Source organism: Vombatus ursinus, unplaced genomic scaffold (assembly GCF_900497805.2).
Source record: "Vombatus ursinus unplaced genomic scaffold, bare-nosed wombat genome assembly UNPS02005197.1, whole genome shotgun sequence".
In the NCBI taxonomy this organism is placed as follows: Eukaryota; Metazoa; Chordata; class Mammalia; order Diprotodontia; family Vombatidae; genus Vombatus; species Vombatus ursinus.
The window spans coordinates 16,800-35,887 of NW_020944975.1; the positions used below are offsets into that span (position 1 = coordinate 16,800).

General features: G+C 40.9%; 1 protein-coding gene across 1 annotated transcript; it reads left to right on the forward strand.

The window, feature by feature from the left end:
• The first annotated feature begins 250 nt into the window (after positions 1-250).
• Positions 251-10,357, forward strand: LOC114029559. Its single transcript, XM_027844061.1, has 4 exons — positions 251-554; positions 618-682; positions 9,231-9,308; positions 9,366-10,357. The coding sequence occupies exons 1-4, from the start codon at positions 251-253 to the stop codon at positions 9,699-9,701; spliced, it is 783 nt and encodes a 260-aa protein (XP_027699862.1). The 3' UTR covers positions 9,702-10,357.
• Positions 10,358-19,088: the final 8,731 nt, after the last annotated feature.

The window sequence follows — 19,088 nt, forward strand, 5'->3', positions numbered from 1 at the left end:
TTTAGAATGAAATAAAATACGATTGAGAAAAGGGGCGCGCTTGCTGTTCCGGATTGTCTCCCTGCTCCTTCTCGTCCTATGAGAAGGGACATGAGGCCCAGGGAGGGGCGGAGCCTCAGAGACAGTTTCCCACCGCCCCCTTTCTAGGCCCCTTACGGTTTTCAAAGAGGTCCGCCAGTGCCTTATATAAAGGTCTAGCAGGCCCGGCGACCTTTATTCGTTCTAGGCAGCTTTGTTAGGTGACTTAAACATGTCTGGCCGCGGCAAGGGGGGTAAAGGGTTGGGAAAAGGGGGTGCCAAGCGGCACAGGAAGGTGCTGCGGGATAACATCCAGGGCATCACCAAGCCTGCCATCCGCCGTCTGGCTCGGCGAGGGGGTGTGAAGCGAATCTCGGGGCTGATCTACGAGGAGACCCGCGGGGTGCTGAAAGTGTTTCTGGAGAATGTGATCCGTGACGCCGTCACTTACACGGAGCACGCCAAGAGGAAGACTGTCACCGCCATGGACGTGGTCTACGCTCTCAAGCGCCAGGGCCGCACTCTCTACGGCTTTGGCGGCTAAGCGCGTCTTCCTGTGCTGTATTTCCTGCGCTCCGCTTCCCAAAGGCCCTTTTCAGGGCCGCCTACCTTTCCATTTAAAGGAGTTGTGCATTTTGGTTTGGCTCTCTACGGAATGTTGACGGCTCGTTGTGTGTTTAAATAGCGGTACACGGACGAGTTTTGGTGACTTTTTTTTACTCATGGACTTGAGAAAGGGGTTAAGATGTATTGTCACTTGATAGCTCAAGGTCCCGCCGTGACGTAACAGCAAACGTTGCAACTACAATATGCCATCTCCATTAAGCCTTTTACCGACACTAGCACGCGCGCATACTAAGGCCAAAAGCAGTGCCTTCACTTATCTTTTGTTTCCTAGGAATAGCCTTTTGTAGCAGGATCGCTCTTCTATTGTGCTTTTGTTTTTGTACATAACATGCAGGCGCGCAGTTTTATTCTCCTCCCAATCAAACTTTCTCTCCAGCCCAAGAATACAGTGGGTTCTTAAATGGCTTGTTGAACAGGCCACTTTACCACCATCCTCATCCTCCAAAATCAAACCCCAATTGCCTACATTTATCCAGTCAAACTTCTGAGCCTCTATTATATATGTGCCAGATGAAAATTGGAAAGCAAGAGGGTGACATAGAGCGGAGTTACTACAGTGGAAAGAAGTAACAAGGAAGTGCTTGAGGTCAGTAGTCAATAGGGAAGACAAAGACAAACTAAAATTCAAAGAACGTTGTCCCTACCAGAAATGTAAAAATCCTACACCTCCACCCCAAGTAGTTAAGCTGTTACTGAAAATTATATGCAGTGCACACAAAGGAGATCAAGAAGTAAGTAATCTATTCTAGAAAGATAAAATCCATATATAGGTTTTTTTCAGTTTAAAATAAGAAGTTAATGCTTGGAGAAGAAAGTCTCCAACTTGCAAACTTCATTATTAAAGATAGAATTAGAAGGTCCTAATACTTATAAAATCTCAAATAAATGGGCACTAATATAAACCACAAACTGTTGTTCATAGGAAACTGGGTTGCACAATGAACAGAGTACCGGTGCTGGAGTCTAGAAGACCTGATTTGAAATTTAACCAAGACTCTTACTAAGTGTGTAACTATGAGCAAGTAATTTAACTTCCTCAATTTCCTCAACTATATTTATTCTTTCCCTCCCCTATGTGACAATTAACTAGGATAAACTAGAATACTTTAGTAATATTAGTCAAAAAGACACCTTTTTTCTAATGATTGTGCAATTGTTTAGAGCTCTAAAATTTGCAACACCTTTATCTTACCCTGGTGTCCTTGAAACTATGTTACTGATTTTTGGTTTTTTAGGATTTAACACCAGAAATGAATCTTTTGCTTGTTTTTCCCTTTCTGTTAGAGAAACATTCTGTTCTTGATTTGCAACTATAGTTGTTTGTCCTTCATTTTCAAAGAGGACCAATGACATCATAGGTGATGTCTTGACTTACATATGAATTGGATTTAAATGAGGCAGAATTTCACAAAGTCTGATGACTCACTCTCTCTCCCTGAGTCATTGAAGTCCAGTAGCAAGATAAAAGTCAAGATAACTGGTGATGGCCCGGGGTTGCAATGGATGACCTTGGCATCTTTGATATCTGACCAAGCTCCAAAAGCTCATGCTTTAGCGGATTTCATTGCTGTTGAGACAAATTGTTCTCTTCCACCCATTCCATAAGGGAAAGTCTTTATGTGCTTGAGATAGACATCTTCCTAAATTACCAACAGATTTGAGGCCTGTTGATTCCCATCAATGTGGTGTACCTCCTCAGCCAAGATGGTTGACTAGGATATGGCCACTATGCCATGCTACAGCTTCTTGGAGCCCCAAGTGAGGGTCAGGTGAATCAGGTGGACACCAAAGCTGGATGAGGAGCCCTGAAAAGAGTTTAGCAAACTCTCACACCAGAGGCAGTAGTCCTTCTGAACACCTCATACACCCCTTGCAATTATAATGCAAGACTTAGAAATAACTGCTTAGAATCCATAAAAATTGATGGAAACAACATATACAAAGGGTTAGACTTCCCTTGTAAAGTAGGATTCTTTACTGGTAAGGGAGAATCCATGGCAGTCGACAAGGCTCTCTACGTTTTTTGTGACACTTTTCTAGATCTCCTTCTCCTGGTATGCTCTTTTCCCATCTTCTCTGCTAGATCTCCATCCATGTCTTGCCCACTAACCATGTGTGGTCCTAAAGGTTCTGTCCTAGGCCCTCTAGGCAAATGATTCCTAGATCTACATATCCAGAACTAATCTCTCTCCTGAGTTCCAGTCCTATATCAGTCCTATGCCTCTTGAACATATCAAACTAGATGTCCCATAGGCATCTCAAAATTTAATATTATCTTCACCTCCCCCAGTCCCAATTTTCCTATTACTGTCAAGAATACCACCATCCTCCAGAGTCACTTAAGATGCCACCCTTCTCTCCACACACCCAGCTGCCACTCTGTACTAAAGTAGTACAACAGCCTTCTGGATCTCCCAATTCCAATCCATCCTCCACTCAGCTGCAAAGATAATCTTGAAACATAGATCTGACCATGTCAATTCTCTCACCCCCAGGCCCTCCAAGTGATAGCTTCCTATTACCTTCAGGATCAAATATAAAGTCCTTTCTTTCAGAACCAGACCCCCTTCCCACATTTCCAGTCTTCTTACACTTGATTCCCCTCCACAAACTCTGAGATCTAGCCACATTGGCCCACTTGCTATTTCTCCACTTGATACTCCATCTCCCAAATCATACCTTTGCACTAGCAGTGCCTTATACCTGGGATGCTCTCCCTTCTCACTTTCGCCTCTTAGCTTCCCTGTCTTCCTTCAGTACTCTGCTCAAATTCCAGGAAACCTTTTCCTGTCCCCTCCTCCCCCCAGTGCCATCCCTTCTAAGATTACCCTCCACCTACTCTGTATATATCCTACATATACATAGTTACTTAGATGTTGTCTCTCCCATTAGAATGTGAGCTCTCTGAGGACAAGGACAGTATTTTTACCTTTCTAGTATTCCCAGAGTTTAGCACATGTATGTGAATGTTTAGTAAGGGTTTGCTGATTGATCGACTGACTCATCTGCTATCCATCGGGTAAAAGGAGACCACACTGTCCAGTCCCAGAGAATTCTCTAGATTATTGGGTCATCTTCTTCATCATCAACAGGATCCAGGCCTGGTCAGGGGAGGGGGCAAGGGATCTCCAGGTTCTCCTATTTCCTGTGGCATAGTAGTAATATTTCCTGTTCCTGTTTTCAAAAGAAATTTTTAAAAAATTTTTCTTCCAGCTGGTGTGAGCAGGTAAAGACACAAGTCTGAGTTCTTCCTGGGAAAAACCCATCTTTGCCTCAATAACTCACAGAAGCAGCATCCACTGTCTCCTCCTTCTGACAAAGTTGAAGAGCTATGTCTGCTCCTTGCAAAAATTAGTGATGTGCCTTTTCCCCTCCTGCAAGGCATAGCTCTAAGATCTATTTCCTTTTTCTGATGCCTCTTCATCTATCCCTCTCTCCTGCCTCCTTCCCATTTGTCTATAGACAAGGTCAGATCTCCTCAATCCTAAAAAAGAAGTCACGCATCATCTTTCTCTCCCAAGGAAAATGACATTTGCACTACCTCTTTGTGAACCCTAAAGTACTGTAAGAATGGAAATTTTTATCATGATGTAATAGAGCTTTGCCAATAATGGAGGCCTCCTGCCTAGCATCATGTCAACAATGGCTGAGGCCAGGGAACTAGCATTTATTGGAGGAACGCCCTAGCTCTCTGGAGGGGACTTGTGCCTGGATGCAGGTATTATACCAGGAGGCTCAGACTGAGATTTCAAGAAAAAGAGAGACACAGAAGGAGGAGCAATAGCCCCAACTCAGATTTCCTGGAGGCCACACCCTTGTTATGCTTCGGTTTCCCAATGTCCCTCTCCAAATGTGGTTACCAAAATTGAAGGAAATATTCCACATCCATGGTCTCACCTGAGCAGTTTACCCCTGCATTATGGCCTCCAACTTTCTTCACACTTTTCCAATATTAATAGCAGTCCAGGACAGTATTTGTTTTATTGGTTGCTATGTCACAATGTTGACTCATATTGAATTTGCTTTTCACTAAAATCCCTTGATGTTTTCCACGCAAATTCTTGTTTAGTCACAAATTACAATTTATTTGTAAAGTAGAATATTTGAAACTAGATATTGAATTTTGCATTTAAATCTATTAAATGCCATTTCACATATTTGTCCCATTTCCTATCATGTCAAGATCTGTTTGTATCATCATTCTGTCATTCAGAATATTACCTATCCCTCAGTTTCATATCATCTAGAAATTTGATGGGCATGTCATCTGAGGCAAACTAACAACAGGCATTAATTAAATGCTTAGAGTGTGGCAGGCATTATGCTAAGCACTGGGGATTACAAATACAAGCAAAAAGAAAGACAATTCCTGACCTTAAGGAGCTTACATTCTAAAGAGGGAGCAACACATAAAAAGTGGGTCAGGGGAAGAAAGTGTGGTATCAAAGGCCATAAAGTCAGAAGCCTAGTCAGGAGGGGAATGAAGCATGGCCAGCCTGGGCCTGTGATCCCCAAAATGGAAGGCTTGAAAGGAACTCACCAATATGAGGGAGGAGGCTGGCATGGTGTAAGGATATTTTAGATTGAGAAAGCCCTAGGTACTGGAGAGAAGTTCCAGGGTAAGAGGGAGGACAACTGAGTCATGGTGACACAATCCATAGCCATAGACATAAGTCTGTAGTTTGGGTTAATTGCTTAACATTTCTCTGGAAGCCCCTTGGATGAATATTTAAATTCCAAAATTCTTGTGCCCAATTAGCACACTCTATCTGGTCGGGGGAGACAGACAACAGACAGACAGACAGATAGACAGATAGACAGAGACAGAGAATGAGAGATCTTGGTATCAGGCAACCATCTTCTAAGCTTGAAGAGCTAGTAAATATTGTTTTAGTAGACTTGATCACTAAACACCACCCTGAATGATTCAGTTTATTTATTTCAACACTAGCATCTCAGAGCTCCTGGAAAAGATTGGCATTTCCCCTTCAAAACAAAGCTCAGAAGATTTTGAGATTTGTCCTCTTTTTGTTTGACCTTCAGTCTCACCCTAGAAGGAAGCTTCCCGATGGAACGGCAGACTTGTGATGCTCTACTGCTTACATGTGAAGAGGTTTAGATAAACATTTTTCATTTTCTAAGAAATATCACAACAAGCTCCAAACGGATCAGCACCCTAAACATAAAAGGTCTTATTGTCAAAAAGAAATAGAGGAGAATCCATAGAATTACCTTTCAGGTCTATACTTCCTGAACAAAACAAGGTACAAAAAAGATCACAAAAAAACCAAAATAGGTAATTCTGAATATATAAAATTTTAAAGCTTTGATACAAACAAAATCAATCCAACTAGAATAGAGAAGATTTTAAGCAGAAAAAAAATGCTTATAACACATAGCTTTAAGAAAAGTCTAATATCCAAAATGCAGAAACAGAGTACTAGGCCATCTTATTCTGCTGTGTTTCTAAAAGAGTTTGACATTGTTCTGAAAGCCTGTAGTGAAACTAGGTATTGCTAACCTTTAAAAAATCAGGCAAACCTTTCTACCTCTAATTAAAATTCTACTTTCTTATGATTTTTGATAACCCATTATATGTTAATGTTTTCTCCTTCTGGAGGAACTGATCAAAGCTCATTCATCTCCCAAACTTCTACGCTCTATTCTTTTCCTAATGAGTGTCCCATTGTTTCATTCCATGTTTCCCATTGCTTGATCTGTTTCACTTAGATTATAAAAAGTTTTTATTTGTTCCATCTATAAACAAATTCTTGCTGTCCAGACAAGAGTCTCCGATGGGTCTCCCTCATGTGGCCACAGGTTAATGAATAAATGAAATGTGCTTCAGTCATGCTGTAGCACAAGACTGGCAGTTATTTCTTTGACAGAGATATAAAAGGAACTGACACTGACAAATGGCTAAAACCACTTCCACAATAGGTAAGTGGTCAAAGGGTTATGAACCAGTTTTCAAAAAAGGAAATACAAACTACCAACAACCATAAGGGAAAGTGTTCCCACTTTCTAATAACAAAATTCAATGTAAAACAATTCTAGGGTTTCACCTCACATCCACCAATTTGGCAAAAATGATAAAAGATGGAAATAATAAATATTAGAGGAGCAGAGAGAGGGCAGGCACAAGAATAAGTAGAATTGTGAATTGTCACCCAACACCTGAACTAGTACAATAACCTGCTCCTTGGTCTTCCTACTTCAGGTCTCTCTCCACACCAGTCCACTCAGCTGTCAATTTAATCTTCCTAGAAGTGTAGAACTAAGAACATCACTCTCCTCCCCCACACACCTCCCAAACTTCCATTCAGTCAACTACCATGGCTCCCTATCATCTCCAATATCAAGTACAGTATTCTCTATATAGCATTAAAAGCCTTTCACAAGTTGGATGCCTCCTATCTTTCTAGTCTTCTTACATTCTACTCACTGACAGGTACTCTGGAATCCCATGACACTGGCTTCCTTGTTCCTCACACAAGACATTACATTTTCTGCTTCCAGTCATTTACTCCAGCTGTCCCCCTTCCCTGAAATACTCTCCCTACTTCATTGTCATCTCTTGGCTTCTCTGTCTTCCTTCAAAACTCAGATAAAAATCCCTCCTTCTTCAAGAAGCCTTCCCTGATTCCCTTTCATGCTACTATCTTCTGTCTGTTGATAATCACACACACACACACACACACTCACCATTATTGTGCATATATCCTAAAGATATGACTTGAACCTATTAAGGTAGTTAGGTTTTCTTAAATATACAGTCCTGGAACAGAGAGAAAAATACAATTTCAGAAATAGGAAGAAAGTAGAATACATAAACTATAAGCCAGTGACCTTCACATTGATTCCTAGAAAAAACTGTAAACGGTCTTAAAGGGATGTTTAGTGAACAAAATAATCTCAGTTACTCAGAATGACTCCTTCAAGGACAAGTCATGGCAGGCTTTTTGTCATTATCATTTTTGACAGAGTTATAAGACTGGCAGATCAGAGAAAAGCTACAGGACTGTTGTGGGGATCTAATGAGAAAATACTTGTAAAGATTTCACAGTACCCGGCACATAATAGTGCTTAATAAATTCTTATTTCTTCCTTCCTGAATAAACCATGATATATGAATGCAATGAAATATTAATTTCCAGTATAAAATAACCAATGTGAGAAATTCAGGGAGACATAATAAGATCCATGTTAACTAAGGTGGTATGAAATAAGCAGAGCAAAAATAATATACACAATGATATCACATAAATAAAAAGGATGATGAAAGGAAACAGAGCTCAGATTAATAGAAAACCCACTGGAATTCTGGTTTGAAATCGAGTGGGTTTTTACTGAGTTTCCCTTCTTTTCCTTCCTTTGTATTATTCCTATACCAAATATATAGATAAGAATATGCCTGACATAACCTCAGAGAATCAGCATAAAAGAAACTACCAAAAATTGTTCAATACCATGTTGCAATGGGACATTTTAAAAGAAGAATGAATGGATGAAAATGTACTTATTCGGTGCTTGCTATGTGCAAAGCACTACACTAAACCCTAGAACCCAAATTGAAAAAAAAAGAAAAAGTCTTTACTCTGGAGGAATTGATGTTATAATGGGGAAGATAACATAAAGATGAGATTTCAGCCGAAAGCTGGATGGAAAGGCAGCAGTAATAATACCAAAAGCAAGGTATCTTTAGAGCTGTTTCCACTGATAAAGTCATATCCATTTCATTGGTGCCAAGGACTTTGATGGAAAGAACGTTCTTTTCCAGATGTGCAATAGCTGTGGATGCTGAGATGATAGAGGCTTCAGCACCCGCAGAAGCAGTTGCCAGGTTAAGTGTCAACAAAGGTCGATTCCCTGGTTCATAACTCTGAGACCTATGCTGGAGGCTGGGCCACTGGTCTGAGGGCTCTGTTATTGACCTCTCTCCATCTAGGTCTGATGGGAGGTAGTGGCAGTTGTTTGAACTCCTATTAAGAACCCCTGCTTTAATGTGTAAATAGCACCTGATGACAACACTCAAAAAAAAAAAAAAGTCCCGCAAAGATTCCGCCAACTAGAGATAAAATAAAGAACTTATTTGATTAAAAGTAATACCTTTCTATAGTTTGCTGGCAAAACTGAATTTGTTCCGTGGGGAAAGTGAAGTGGAGGCAATAGAAACAAGGAAGAAGTAAATTTGGGACTTGGGACACTTGGAGGAAGATAGAATGGGAAAAAAAGACTTAAACGTCGTTTATTTTATTAATGCAAAACACTATTATAAATTTACTGCTACTTTTAATAACTATAACAGAGCATAGACAACAGAAAAATCCAAAAGGAATAAATAGCCCTATATTTATTTATATTATTTATATTTATAATATACTATATTATATTATAGCCCTATAGCGTTCCTGAATAACCTTCCATCCATTCCTCGGTAATATATTACAATGAGAAATGAAGAGTTAAACTTTTCCTTAAAACAATTATCCATCGTTCTTTCGAATACAATAATATACACTTGAGAAAAGGGAAGCGCTTGCTGTTCGGGATTGTCTCTCTACTCCTTTCTGTCCTATGAGAAGAGACCAGAGGCCCGGGAAGGGGCGGAGCCTCAGCATTTCCCGCCGACCACTCCCGGACCGATTTCGGTTTTCAAAGAGGTCCGCAAGCACCTTATATAAAGCTCTCACAGGTTAAATTTCGCTTTTTTCTTCTAGGTTGTTTTGTTGTGCTGTTCAGCAATGTCTGGTCGCGGCAAGGGAGGCAAAGGGTTGGGGAAAGGGGGTGCCAAGCGGCACAGGAAAGTGCTGCGGGATAACATCCAGGGCATCACCAAGCCTGCCATCCGCCGTCTGGCTCGGCGAGGGGGCGTGAAGCGAATCTCGGGGCTGATCTACGAGGAGACCCGCGGGGTGCTGAAGGTGTTTTTGGAGAACGTGATCCGTGACGCCGTCACTTACACGGAGCACGCCAAGAGGAAGACTGTCACCGCCATGGACGTGGTCTACGCTCTCAAGCGCCAGGGCCGAACTCTCTACGGCTTTGGCGGCTAAATACGCTTTCCTGTGCTGCGAACTGCGAGCGATACTCCCCAAAGGCCCTTTTTAGGGCCACCCACATTCTCACTTGAAGGAGCTTTGTTTTGTTGTCTTCTCCTTAGCTTTGTTCTATTCAGAGTCCCTAGGTAACTTGTGAGGAATTTTTAAAATTAACGTATTTGCGAACCTCGGACCTCCTTACTCTTACAAAACGGAAGCAAAGATGGACTTCAACCAAAAGCTTTTGTGTTGCTTCGTGAATTGCGAAGTCTCAGCACCAAGTTTAGCTATCCTCAGTATTGGCTGATCATAAGACTTAAGATGCGTGAACTGATCTGAGCGGGAAAAGGCGTGTCCCCAAACCGGAATTGTCAACCTATCTGGGCTCTTTGTGTTTGATGACTAATAGGAATGTTCCGCTCGAAAAGCCAATCAGAATGCAGCGCGCCATCTGCAGAAGTTATTCCCGCCGGCTTTTCATTTGTGATTCTTGAGCCACTTTGGGTAAATAAATTAGCGTCCCCCCCACTTTATGGGCCCCACTTTTCTTCACACTTAAAAAAAGGACGTCTCTGTGCTCTAGGAGCTGAGGACCTAATAAAGGGCTTATTGAAACGGGTAAGAGACGTGCAAGGTAAGCTCTAAGAATATACAAGAAGAAAAGATACCAATCTATGTTATATCGTCATTGATAGCAAATGGAGCGCGTCCGAGCTTTAAGGTTTGCAAAGCACTTTACATATATTGGCTCATTTCTTCTCCAGACCAGCCCCAAAGAGGATAGGTGCTGTTAGGCACATTTCAGGAAACTGAACCCGAAAATAATTGTGACTTGCTCAGGGTTAACACAGCTAGTTAAGTGTCCCAGGGTGGGACTCCAAGACCTGGCTAGTGCTCTAGCCACTACCCCACGCTGCCTCCTCATGACCCTGGGTTGGGATTCAGGAAAACCTTAACTCCCATTCTGACTGCTGTTTACTGACCATCTGACCTTGATCGACTCCCTTACCTCTCGAGCCCTCGTTTCCTTCCTCGGTGACCTGAAATCGTATAATCACACTTTTATTTAGTTCACAGACAAGAGGCTAGTTACCTTTCAGTGGGGAACAGAAACAACGTTACTCAGGTTCCTTCTGTAAATCGGGGCTTAGCACTTTCTGGAATTCAATCTCCACAGATTGACTTTCAAAGCCTCACGCTTTCATCCTTGTTTACAAATAAAGGGGTTGGGCTATATGGCCTCTGAAGTCCTTTCCAACCCTATTCCTGGAACACCTATGATCAGTTTCTCTCTCTGTCTTGTCCAAGCAGGCCCATCTTGTGCATTTCAGTTCATTTGCCGTCTTCTCTAATTGCTTTACTGGCATGACTGAAAATGACTCCATGATTGAAAGGCTGTCAGCTTCCTCCACAGAAGTGGGGGATATTGGAGGAGGAAGGGCAGGTTTATTGCAGAAAAGATTAGCTTTCGGTTTTGGAATGCTTCAACTCCACATGCCTGGGAGATATGTACCCACGGGGAGATGTTCAGCAAGTGGTGTGAGACTGGACTTCAGGAGAGAGTTTGGAGTTGGGCAACCTCTAACCTCTGCTATGACTCCACTGCTCATATCTGATACATGCCTTCCTCTTCTCACTACCAACACCCTAGTACTGACTCATCACCTCCCTGAACTATTGTAATTACCTCCCGGTAGGGGACACTCTGCCCCTTTTGCTCCAATGCTTCCCCTGCCCCTCCCCCACCACCTTCACCACCTCCACTCCATTCTTTGAAATATTCCTAGTCATGCAGGCATTACTTGCTGGTGGGCAGTAGGGAGCCAGTGTTTGTTTTGTTTTTAAACAAACTGCTTGGCACCCTTTACTCTTTCCAACCTGATTTCATACTAAGTCTTACAAGTATTTCATATTACATTTTTATACTCCATTCCTTATCAACTCCAAGATCAAATAGAAAATTGTATAGTATTCAAAGCCTTTCATCATCTAGCCCCATTACCCCACCTTTCTAGTCTTTTTGCATTTTACACCTCTCCCCCCAGTATACCCTTCAGTCCAGTGACATTGACCTCCTTGCTCCAACCAAATACTTCATCTCCCATTTTCACTGATTTCATTTTCACTGTCTATCACTTATGTATGGAATGCTTTCTCTCCTTATCTCTGCCTCCTGACTTTCTTTAAGTCCCAGCTAAAATCTCACCTTATACAAAGTAAAAGTCTTAACACAGTGCAAATGGGAGAGGGTGTTCCCACACTTCCCTCACCCTCCCTTCCCAAAACCTCACATTGAAGCCTATTCACATGATAACAAGCCCTTTGGTTCCCTATGGAAATGAAGTCCCCAGTTTTTCCTATTTCACTGGAGAAGCAGGGATGGGGAAGATTTTGAGTCAGGCAAAACCCTACAAGAATCTAGTGCTGGGCTGTTGGAGAAGCCCTGTCCCTCTCCCCTTGCCCTAAACCCTTAATCCCCCGGCTTCAGGTTAAAACACAAGTAAAGGAATGGCAGAATGTCCCTAGCATCAGCAAGAAGGAACTCATTCCCTCTGAAGAATTGGAAACTGCTCCTCAGGTCCACCATTATTCTGCCCAGACATCAGGCCCTGGAAAAGGAGGAGTTAACCCCTAGGGTTGGGTTAGGGTTCAGGAAACATAATTACTGCCCAAAAGACTGTAAGTGCTTTTGCTCAAAATGCCTTCTAAGAATGGCACCCAAGATCACCTCTAGCATAGTAAAGAAGTTGGCTTGGCTGACTTCCAGGTAAAACTCTCATGATTGATGTTGGCTACACTTTCCTGATTCTTCCTAGCTCCTACTTCCTCAGGCACCTCACAATATTGCCCTCTTCTTTTAGCCAAATCCTTTGCTATAGTCAAGGACCAGCCCCAGTGCTACCAGTATATGAATCCTTTGGATCAGTGGTGTCAAACTCAAATAAAAATGGGGGCCACAAATCCATACATAAGTAATCCTGCAGGCTACATATTGTCTTAATTTTAAAATCTAATATTATTTATGTTTTACTATATTTGTATTTATTTTGTTATATATTTTCCAATTACATTTTATTCTGATTGGAGCTGCACTCAGGAATGTCATGGCTCAGTTGGGGCCAGTGGGCCACATTTGGATTGTTCTAGCCCACATTCTGTTCTCCCTTCTCTGAACACCTGTAGCACTTGTTGTCACTGGTATACAACTCAGAACTCAATGGTTTTCTATTGTAACATGAGTTGCTTCTCTTGACTGCCCGATTAGATTTTTAAGTCCCTTGACAATAAGAAATGTATCATATCCCACATTTATAACATGCCATTCAGCACTGACACTGTTTTGTACTACTTCATAAGTGGGAGAGTATGACTAGATAAGGGAGTAGAACCCCTTAGAATTGAAAATGAAAGACAAAGAGAGCTCCAGATTCTCCTAGTGACCTCCATATGTGGAAAGAACATGAAAGACTTTAGCACCTTGGGAAGATCCTGGATGGAGGACTTATGGGAAAATAGTGACATGAGTCACACAGGATGAAACGGAATGTATGTGTGTATATATGTTCGATTGTGTGTTGAGGAGAGGAAGACTAAGATCTGTATTTGGCAAATGTTACTCAAAGTAACAAAGTAAATGTGAGTTTTCTCTTTGGAATAGAATTGAATAGTCTATGGTAGAGATGTATTGAGCAGTACAAAATAGTTTTTATTGTTATTACTTTATAATATAGCAATACCTCTATCATTAATTAATCAATCAACTTGGAACTCCCACCTCTGTTTATTGAATATTGTTTATGTAATGAACTGAGGAAATCTTTCTCCATAAGCCATGACTCAGATGTCTCTATGTATCCACATCTCCCAACTCTTAAGATTAACTGAATATTAACATTACCAGTTTTACAATTTATTAACAGTATAGTCAATAATAACATGGAGATCACAAGTAATTATTTACAGTGTTTTAGTTGTGAGAAAGATCACAGCAGGAATCACTTCTACCTAACCATCACACAGGAGCTCTCCTTACTTCTTGAAATAGTTTCACCATTCAGTTCCCTCTAGATATCCACCAGTCTCTTCTCAAGAATTATCTTTAGCCCCTTCACATAAAGGCCTGTCCATTCCTACTAGACAAGTTTGACACTGTATGTTTGCTAGTGAGCAAACTGAGGCACTGTGGAGTGCAACCTTGTGGCTTATGCAGAAATTGCAGAGTAGCTATTGTTTCAACCTTCTTCAAGAAGAGACTTGGACCTTATCTGTCTGCCTACCTGCCTTTCCATGTCTAATGACAAAGTAAAACAGGAGCAAGACAGAAGGAAAACTCATCCTTGCATCAATAATGGCCCTAAAGATTTGATAATTGTAAACTTTATATTGTTTGATGTTATAGTTAAAATATTAGGACTCCAATATGGAGTCACTTAGTCTAAATGGTCCTAATGTCCATAAAGCATATAGGCAAAGATAGACAAAGTTTGTACTTTTTCACTGTTCTGACCCATGTCAACCCTGTGTCAGGAAGATAATTCTTGAAGTTTCTGGTTGGACATTGAGGGAGACAGTGCTGAATCCTGTTTTAAAATGACAACATTATGAAGAAAAAAAATTTTCAAAAACTTTGAAACTCTAATCAGTGGGTTCGCAGATAGAGAACTGAAGGCCTCTCCTGCCAAAGAAGTGATGACTTAAAATACAGAATGAAACTTGCATTTTTAAACTTAGTTAACATTGGAATTTGTTTTACTGAATTATGTATATTTGTTATAAAGATTTTCTTTTTTCTTTTCAATTAAGGGGGGAAGGGCAATGGTGAAAGAAAGATAATAAATGCTTGTAAAAATTAATATATTTTAAAGAGAAAGTTAATGATTCTCCATCTTGATAAGAAATATTACAATATTAAAAAAGAAAACCCCAGGAACAAAAGTAATACAGAATTGTAAGATGAATATACAACAGACATAGTAGAGAAGAAATACAAAATATAATATAAATTAGATGATAAGCAGGGGGCAGCTAGGTGGCACAATGGATACGAATGCCAAGCCTGGAGTCAGAAAGACTCAATCTTGGCGAGTTCAAATGTGGCCTCAGACACATTAGCTATGTGACCCTGGGCAAGTCACTTAACCCTGTTTGCCTCAATTTCCACATCTGTAAAATGAGCTGGAGAAAGATATGACAAACCATTCCACAGTATCTGTGCCAAAAAAACCCAAAATGGGGTCACAGGGAGTTGGATACTTGGGAGAGAAGGGAGCAAGAGGTCAACCCTTCTGGGCCAGTAACAACAGGGTAACTTTTGGAGGCTGCTGGCACTGAGAACTGAAAACAATAAAAACCATGTCATTGAAAATATATATTGTATGTCATCCATATTCTATAGATGCTGAACAATAAAAATATGAAGACCCTCAGAGGAAATACACAGAGGCACAGAATTTTAGAGGAGTATAAAGATAATGCTCTGGCCTGGCCCTGATGGGGTGCTTGGGTGCTTGTGCTTATACTTGGACCCCAATTTCTCCCTAGTCTCAGAAACACTGTCTCTGACAATCACTCCCCAGCCCAGGGACACTGCCTAGCAATTACTCATGCGTGGGCCCCAGCAAGACCCTTATCTCTCTTCCTGGTGCAGCTACACAAAGCTGGGTGACAGAGTGATGGACTGCTCAGGCCCCAGCCCTCAGATCGTGTCTTGGAAGCCTCCCAATTCCTTAGTAAGCTCCTGTCTTGTGAGAAAGTTTTCCCTTGTTACAAAGCATTCTCTAATCAGGACAGAGAGAGAGGGGTGTCTTATCTGGCCCAAGGAGTTTTGTCCTTGGCTGGTCCAAGGACTCTTCCTCCTGCCAGATTCCCAAGATCCATGCCTCTGACATCTCCCTCCCTGTCTGGTATACTCCCTATACTTTCCCATCCATAGCTCCCAAAGACACCTGGACCTTTGGATTACCTAATCAATATCCCTGGCATTCCTTTCCTATGCCCTTTTCCATATAAACCCTAGCTCTGAAGAGGGTGGGGGTTTTTAGGGTGCTTCTAGATGCACAGAGGCACCCCAAAATCATGGGAAAAAGGCCAAATCACAGCGTGAATCTGCCTGAATGAATTCAACTCAGATCTTCTTCCAGCCAGAGAAAAAGTTTATTAAAGATAAGCAAAAGGTCAGACTCCAAAGGAACCCAAACATCTGTGATCTAAATGGGGGGTTAAGGTGGTCAGGTGTGACATGAGGCAGTCTCAATCTCTTGGGCGTGAGGAAAGCTCAGCGTCTGAGTGGGGGTTGGGGGCTAAGGTGGTCAGGCCAGGTGACGCTAGTTACAAGCGGGCATGGGGGTCTCAGCCTCTAAGGGCATGAGAAGTTCCCAGCGTCAGAATGGGGCAAAGATGAGTCTTAAGTACAGAAAGACGGGGGGAGGGGTCTAGGAGTGGCCAAGCAGTTTGGGGTGAGGGGAGGCAGGGCCTAGGGAGATCTGGATGGGGGTGGCCAGCAAGCTGGGGCAAACGGAATCCCTGGGTCCTGGACTTTATGGCGCCTAGCTAGGACTAAGGGTGGCGGGGGGAGGGGGGGGGGGGGGGGGTTGGGAAAAGAAAGGGTCCAGGTGAGAATTTCCTTTTGGAAGTCTGAGGGATTTGAACAGACAATGAGAATAGATAATGAAGGGAGCTGAAAGGGGGGGAAGTTTGCTTTCAAATGGAGATAAGGAAAGACAAACAGAAGCCAGGTTCTTTTTGGGGTCAGGAAGGAAAGCGCATTTGAATAAGCTTAAAAGGTAAGGCTAAGGCTTTCAAATTGAGAGAGATAAAGTGAGTCTACAAGGAATCTAAAAGTTTTAAGGTTTTTCTAGGAACTGTAAACAAGGAGCCAAATTCCTTTTGACTTAACAGGGCAAAGGTAAATCTCTTCAGCTCCATCCTCAGTCTCTCTCAGGTTCCTTAAGAATCATTGCCCACTGAAAAGCATAACCATAAACTTTTTGCCAACTTTACTTAAAGAATGCTTGAGTCTGTGAATTCATTCCAGATGACCCAGTCCTGTACTCCAATCTTTGAGGGGTCTCAACATCTCAAACCGCAACAGCCCCACACTCTCAGGGGAAGGCAAACTAAGGAGGAGGATCTCTTTTCTCTACTGTTATTGGCTCCAGTCCCCAACCTTTAGCTGGGTTTTTCCCCATTGTTAGGGGCTGTCTATCCATTCAAACAGACATTCAAACATCTCCACCTCCAACACTTGATGAGTATGAAAGTGAAAATTGATACCCCACTTTATTTTGTATTCTTTATTGAGAATTATTGTAGTATTTATTGAGAATCACTGGAATCAGTACTTATGGATTAGAGTTAGATTTAATTGTGTAGGCCTCAGCATTAGAGTTTATAAGAGTTTAACTTCCCCCATTTCTCCAGGCTACGGCCTGGACTCAATCTATCTTACCCCAGAAAGGAGGAGGGAGAATGAATCGACATGGTCATAAAATATTCTGCCTGGTCATAAGCCTATCACCAGACCACTCTAGTGTAAGGAGCTGCCTAAGACAGGGCTTTCCAGAAGATGTTGATCAACTCTGTCTTCCCCATTGCCAGGGATCTTGGAGTCCCCTTTGTGTGAGTCAGGCCAAATGTGAACCCACCCTTACCTCTGATATAGGCTAATTATTGTCTTAATTTAATTTTCATTGGAGATTTTTAGCACCTCATAACAGATTGTTATCTTTTCAACTATGTGAAAAAGGCTGCTTTAGCTTTCAAATGTATCCCTGGCCACTGAGAAGTTTAGGATCTCATTTTATTGGAATTGCTAGCCTTGCTAATAATTTGATCATGCTCAGAATGCTATGCCTCAGATTCCTTTGTGACAATAGCATAATCTCCCCAATACCTGTGGTTCCCAGTTAGTGGCTCCCTGAGAAGATGGTCTAAAGTGCTCATATTAAAAATCTTTAATGGTGCTTTAAGCAATGAATAATCCAATTGTGTTACAAATATAGTTTTCCTATGTGATAAAAAAAACATGCACATACTTGAAGCATTATAAGTTTGTTTCTGCAGCAATTTGAAACTATTATAGTAACATACAATGATAACTAAGCACAATGTGTTCTTGTGGTTTCTTAACCTGTTATCAAACCTGTTTCCAAGTTGTCACACAGGTCTGACCTTCAAGTGCAAACTGATTCCCAATGAATGGTCAGATACATGTGCATCCCTTTGTCCACATTATATATAGAACACCAAAGTTGTTCTCTTGTTCCCCTTTTTACCCTGCAATCACACCTCATCATCTGTATAATCTCGTGATAAATATGTTACAAAAGTTCGAGTCCTTACAACACAAAGTCAGGCTTTTTGTAAGCCGTGTTTACTGTATATCCATGTTATAGATCATCTTGAAATCATCATGGACCATCATAAACATTCTATGAAACCAAACCTTGAATTGCCTCTCATTGAAACATTAAGGCTATTTTCAGATTTAAACTTATCTTCCCCTTATGCTACTATTCTTTTATTGGTCAAATTTTCAAATGAACTTGTTAGCAACACTGGTCAGTCATGCAGTAGAATTCCTATGAGCCTCTAGCCAGTGTGCCAATGGCAAACAAAACGATACCTGCAATTGAACCTTAAGTACATTCATCACTAATATGGTGTGTGTCATTAGCCAGCAAAAAAGTAAATACTTTATATTGTAACTTGCCATTCCTTTTTGTCAATTGGTTAATGGCCAAAAACAAAAAAACGCATTTCCATCTCTCACCAGCAGAGCTTGTAAAATTATTCTGCCACTTCCCCACACACATATTTGTGCAAGCAAGCATTTGTGCTTTATTCTTCTTTTAAAAAAAACACAAAAGTAAACTCAATGCAGAACCAGATTTAAGAATATGTTTGCCTGGGGTTGAGTCAAATATTGCAAACCATTATCCAACCTCAAATTAAGATTATATGTGATAATTATATTATGTTAAATGTCTCCTAAATTATAACTTATTTAAATTAAATGTTATTTATATTCAATAAAATGCTTAAAATAAAGAAACTGTAAGTGAAGTTTTGAAGCATGTGAAGTCCTGCTGGATTGCTTCTTTAAATTCTCACAGAATATCTCATAAAATATTTGTAATTATTTTATAATTAGAGTTTTATGCTTTTATATTTAGAATTTTCATATAAATAATTTTATAACAAAGTATAATTTTATATTTTACAATTATAATTATATAATATGAATTTTAATTTAGAGCTTTTGGGGGCAAAAGTTATCATTGTAGTTATTGTAAGCACTCAATAAATAAGATATAAAAGAATTATTCATCAGTAATATATTAAATTAACCAATGGAGTTCACAACAGATTTTGTGTGTTGAAAGGGATTCTCAGAACAAAAAA

What these genes read in the sequence shown, in the direction of transcription:
- LOC114029559 (XM_027844061.1), top strand. Translation starts at nt 251, where the DNA reads ATGTCTGGCCGCGGCAAGGGGGGTAAAGGGTTGGGAAAAGGGGGTGCC. An exon ending in CCGCACTCTCTACGGCTTTG is followed by an intron (nt 555 to 617) that starts GCGGCTAAGCGC and finishes GGCCCTTTTCAG; the next exon opens with GGCCGCCTACCTTTCCATTT. An exon ending in CTCTCTACGGAATGTTGACG is followed by an intron (nt 683 to 9,230) that starts GCTCGTTGTGTG and finishes TCCTATGAGAAG; the next exon opens with AGACCAGAGGCCCGGGAAGG.